The sequence below is a fragment of the Haplochromis burtoni genome, unplaced genomic scaffold, assembly GCF_018398535.1.
Source record: "Haplochromis burtoni strain Fernald_Lab_line unplaced genomic scaffold, NCSU_Asbu1 Contig_394, whole genome shotgun sequence".
Taxonomy (NCBI): domain Eukaryota; kingdom Metazoa; phylum Chordata; class Actinopteri; order Cichliformes; family Cichlidae; genus Haplochromis; species Haplochromis burtoni.
This window is the reverse complement of record NW_024582755.1, coordinates 3,466-8,098: the sequence shown is the minus strand read 5'-3', so window position 1 is coordinate 8,098 and position 4,633 is coordinate 3,466. Positions and strand designations below refer to the sequence as shown.

At 42.0% G+C, this 4,633-nt stretch overlaps 1 protein-coding gene across 3 annotated transcripts; it reads right to left on the bottom strand.

Moving 5' to 3' along the window:
* Positions 1-1,912: 1,912 nt before the first annotated feature.
* gemin8 (gem (nuclear organelle) associated protein 8) lies at positions 1,913-4,162 on the bottom strand. 3 transcript variants are annotated; one of them, XR_006052793.1, is made up of 5 exons: positions 4,053-4,162; positions 3,726-3,790; positions 3,204-3,534; positions 2,737-3,070; positions 1,913-2,696 (listed from the first exon to the last, which is right to left on the bottom strand). XR_006052793.1 is itself a non-coding variant. In XM_005945513.2 (4 exons), exons 2-4 carry the CDS (start codon positions 3,726-3,728, stop codon positions 2,811-2,813), a joined length of 594 nt encoding a protein of 197 aa, XP_005945575.1. In that variant the 5' UTR covers positions 3,729-3,790; positions 4,053-4,162; the 3' UTR covers positions 1,913-2,810. The 3 variants fall into 3 exon arrangements, 2 of the variants coding, with proteins under 2 accessions (XP_005945575.1, XP_005945576.1); XM_005945513.2 differs by having other exon boundaries at positions 1,913-3,070; XM_005945514.3 differs by having other exon boundaries at positions 1,913-3,070; positions 3,204-3,531.
* Positions 4,163-4,633: the final 471 nt, after the last annotated feature.

Genomic DNA, 4,633 nt, shown 5'->3' with positions numbered 1-4,633 from the left:
AGAGGGGAGGGGGGAGGCAGAATGAAAACAACTGCACGTCCCGTTCTGGAATCAGAGGGAGGAGGAGGAGGGGGGGGTGACGTCACCCCGGGGTTAGAAATGGATAAGGCTTCATTAATCCAAACGCACAAGACAAGTGTCCTGGTCAGTTCTTCACCTAATTATAAGGCAGACGTCCACTTTAACAAAGCGCAGCCCAGCTTTGACTCATTTAAATCTGTTTTACATTTGTTTGTTCGCTCATTGAATATTTATGTATGTGTTTTTTCTTTTTAAATAGCTTATTATTTATTTATTTATTTATTCACTGGCAATAAATAAATAAATAATTCATGAAAATATTTCTTTATTTTTTGCTCATAATATGATTATATCATCACATCATCATGTCATTTACTTTTCCTGTGACGCCCATAATCACTGACTCATGAGTCATAATAACAATTTTGAATATACAACTTATATGAAAGATATTTACATTTGTTCAATATTTATTTGTCAATAAAAATAGTATATTTTAACATGAGCTTGTTTTTATTTATGGTTTTCATTTTTAATTGAATAATAATTGAAAATAATTGAAAAGATTTAATTACCCGATGTTCTCTAATGTGTTCCTGTGACTTTCATAATCATAATGAATTGCAGACAACAAACATGTTATATTGTTGTATAACATGTTTTTTAAATCATGTATCTATTTACTGATAAATGTGAATTTTAAAATTAATTTGCATTTATTTACTCTATTTACTGGCTAATTAGTTGGTTAAAACAACAAGTGTAGGTCATTCCGATGTGTCACCACTTTACAAAGACCTGGACGAAGAACCAAACCTTCATCTTTAGGAAATTGGTTACGAGGTTTAGAAGCAACGCAACCCCAACCAAGATACAAGCAACTGCTCCAAAACCAGTACCTTTATGCTCAAATAAAATCTGCAGTTGCCCACGTAGACGAGCCAAACACCATCTGGAGAAAAGTTTTATAGTTGAGGTGTTTGGCCACAGTTTGCAGTAGTAAAGGTGAAGCTTTCCAACCTAAGAACAGTGTATCAGCTGTCATCATGCTCTGGGGCTGTATTGCTGCTACTGGTACTTCTTTAGCACGAAGTCTACCTCCATATTCTCCAACTTCACCTTAAATCAACAGTTAGATGGTTTCAAATGTGGGCACAGTTTGGTGTTCCAACAGGACGATGATCCCAAATATACATCAAAACTGGTTTTGGAATGGAAAAGCAGGCTAACATTAAACTCTGAAAAGACCTTCTGAAAGCCTCAACCTCAAGCATTCTGAAAATTTAAAGACTATGTTTAAAGGTTGGGTCCATGCTGGGAAACCAAACAAATTAAATGAAGTCTACCAACTCAACGAAGAAGACTGGTCAAATATATAATTTTTCTATATTTAAATTTTATTTATATAGCACTAAATCACAACATCAGTCGCTCAAGGTGCTTAAAAGCTCTTTAGAAGCTCACTGAGGGGAAAAAGTATCCAGTACTTCACAAAAAAATTAAAGCCCAACAAGTAAGAACTTTAGTTTTTCTCGTATCCGCTCCCGTTAATCTCGCGACCCATCCGATTTATCTCATGACCCCGCAGAGGGGAATCAGAGGACTGAAATACCAAAAGTCCCTTCTGAGCAGCTGAATACAGAGTACTGAAAGTGCTAGCATCACAGTTTCACTTCCTTTTTCTTTTTTGATAAGTAAGAAAAACACAAAATGCCTGCATTTTTTTTAGTGTCAACACTTAATAATTAAATCATTACATTTAATGAAAAATAAAACTGCATTTGCATCCACTACCCCAAAAATTCAGAAATAAATCTTCCAAGTCTGACACTAAAAGCTTTAATGTATGTTGAGAAAATAAAAATTCTAATTAAACAAAGGTCCAACCAACTTGAATTACACAGTTTTATTTCTGAGTACAGAAATGTGCTGAAGAGCAGTTATATAATCGGATTTCCATCTCACAGCGATGCCACTAAAAATTACTGAAAGCAAAGGAAGTTTCATGTGGACAGAAAACACTTTATTACAAACAGAAATCATATAAAATACACATCCTCCCGTTTAAAAAAAACGGAGCAGCTTGGTGCAAACACAAACAAGATAAAACAGAATAGTCAACACCCCCCTCCCCCAGAGAACTCACACGAGTGGCTTTGAAGCCAGTGAAATGTCAGAATCGGAGAACCGCACTTTAGAAGTAGCAACAACAAATCACTCTTGTTGTGTAGGCAGAGGCAGCCATGCAGGAACGCTCCCAAATATGAACACAGGGAGGGGAGGGAGGGGGAGGACGTGGGGCTGACAATGTTTTTTGTGGTTAAACTAAGTTGACAGGCATAAGAGGAGCTACTGCAGCATGAAACATCACCGAGCCAGAGGGTAAACAAAAAGAGATTAGGAGGAAACACAGGCGCAGGCTGTTTGAATACACTTGCATCACCTGTGGGGGCAAATTTACTGCAACTCTGACCCTCAGCTCACGCTGCTTCTCAATTTTTAGCGCCGAACCAACAGGATGTTTTGGGGGACTAAGTGCTGGTGTTTCATGCCATAAATTAAAAACCAATTTATGCAGTAGGGTAAACCTCGTGTTTCGTACTGCCACAGCCAGAGGTTTTTAATCTGGAGCAGCAGCCGACAGGTCGGGGATGTTCGTGTTTGGCCGAGCAGAAGTTTTGTTTTCTTCCTTGAAATAACTTCAAACTTCCTAAACCCGTTAGTTCTACATCAGCAGCTCGCAGAGGGATCAGAGCATGGATCGTCTCCAGATCAAACTGTTTACGGCGTCATAGCTTCAGCGGGATCACGGGCCAGTACTTGGGCTGCTTCAGGTCACAGTTTCTTTCGAAATTGAGTTGCATCGCCGCCTCCATGGCCATGATCTTGGCCGCATCCCCACCGTACAGCTTCTTCATCTCGGCCGTGCGTCTTTCGCCGGGTCGCTCCAAGGGAGGGGCGACACTGCTCCGCAACGAGAAGCTGTGTAGGTCCTGATCGGCCGGCACGTAGCTGCCCTGCTGCTCCGCCTCCATCTGCTGCTGCTTCTCTGCAAGAACGACAACACGGACCATTTTTGGACACATACCAGACAGGCTCCTCACCTTAGACTAAACATCTGGAGAGGCTGCGCTTTTAAAAAATTGACCTTTTAAAGCACCTGCTCCCCTTTGTTTACTTACTGAGCTCCTCCCTGTGTCGCTCAGTCTGGGCGAAGTACTGCCGGAGCTCCTCGCTGATCTCCATGTTGCTCACATCGCACTCAATCTCGCTTTCCGAGCTACTTTCCTCTGCATCGTCCGCCTCGTCTTCGCTGTTGCTCCAGTCAGCATAGCGAGGCCGGTCACCGGGCCCCTCCTCCTGGTAGCAGCAGGGGCCGTAGGCAGCCTCCAAGGCCTTTCTGTAGGCGCGCCTGTGCCTCTGATGCCACGCCATGGCCTGCCAATAGTGCTGCCAGTATCGGCTGTACACCGGGCTGGAAAACCAGGACATCACAGTGCTTATGTCCTCCTGCTGATGAGAAAGATGAGCAAAGGTCTTCTCAGCTTGATCATTTGAAAATGTCCTCTCTGAGTGATCGCAGTGATTAGCATGCAAGAACATGAGCTAAAGAGTGCTCCTGAAAAAGCCTCGTCTGTCAGTTGAGGGTAGAATAAGTGGCGTGATCCTACAAAATAAAAGCATTTCTACCTCAGTTTACTCACCATGACTGCAGACAGCTGCAACTTCTGAGACGTTCCTCTTTGTTAATGTTTCGTCATCGGTAAACCTGCAATTTATGAACAAAGTGGTTTACGAAGGCAAACCAGCCAACAGAGAGTAAAGTAAACACCGCAGGTGTTTGAGAAACTCTCATAAACACATTGCGGGTTAGCGAGGCGCGTGCTGACACCTGGCAAACAAAAATGGACGCTACGTACGTCACTTTTCACCCAGCAACACGCCAACGACACACTCCGACTTTTCACATCATTAATGTGTCAGTGTAAGCGTTGTGACCCGATAGATGCCTCGCATTATCAAACTCTTACCTCTGTGGAGCCAGCTACTTTAGCATCTCATCTTACTTCCTCGGAGAAAATTTCCCAGCAGCCTTTGAGTCCCTGCACAATAACTGCTGGCTATTTGGCGCCACCCAGTGGATCCTGTGCGAACATGCACCCACGTTCAACAGTTGGACGTCGCACGTGACAATAAAAACGCCGCTGCATATTACATTTATTGGTGAATTTATTCATTCTTTCCTTTTTATGCTAGTAAAACGGTAAGATTAGTTTATTTCGCTGGCTTTGAATTATTAGCTTTACACGAGAGACACTCGCTTTGCTGTTTTTATTAAATTACACATTTATTCATCTAATACAAAATCTCACTCCAACATTGTGAAACTCTAAGGTGTTTTGTCATGAAGTAAATAAGGTAAGTAAAGGAAATAATTTAGAGGTTTTTATTTGTTTTTGTTGATGTCATTTGCCCTTAAAAGCTGTTTGCGAGACCATGCCAGGCCTCAGGCCACATTTAACGCTTCTTTTATGCTTCAGCAGGTGCAGTGTGAAGGCCAAATCTACTTGAAGACAGTGCTTGTTGTCAGATGGAGGAAGTGTTCCTTGTG

Excerpts from the sequence above, each read along its gene's own strand:
- gemin8 (XM_005945513.2), bottom strand. Across the intron at positions 3,071-3,203 it reads GCGACACAGGGAGGAGCTCA|AGAAGCAGCAGCAGATGGAG; the intron begins GTAAGTAAACAA and ends TCGTTCTTGCAG.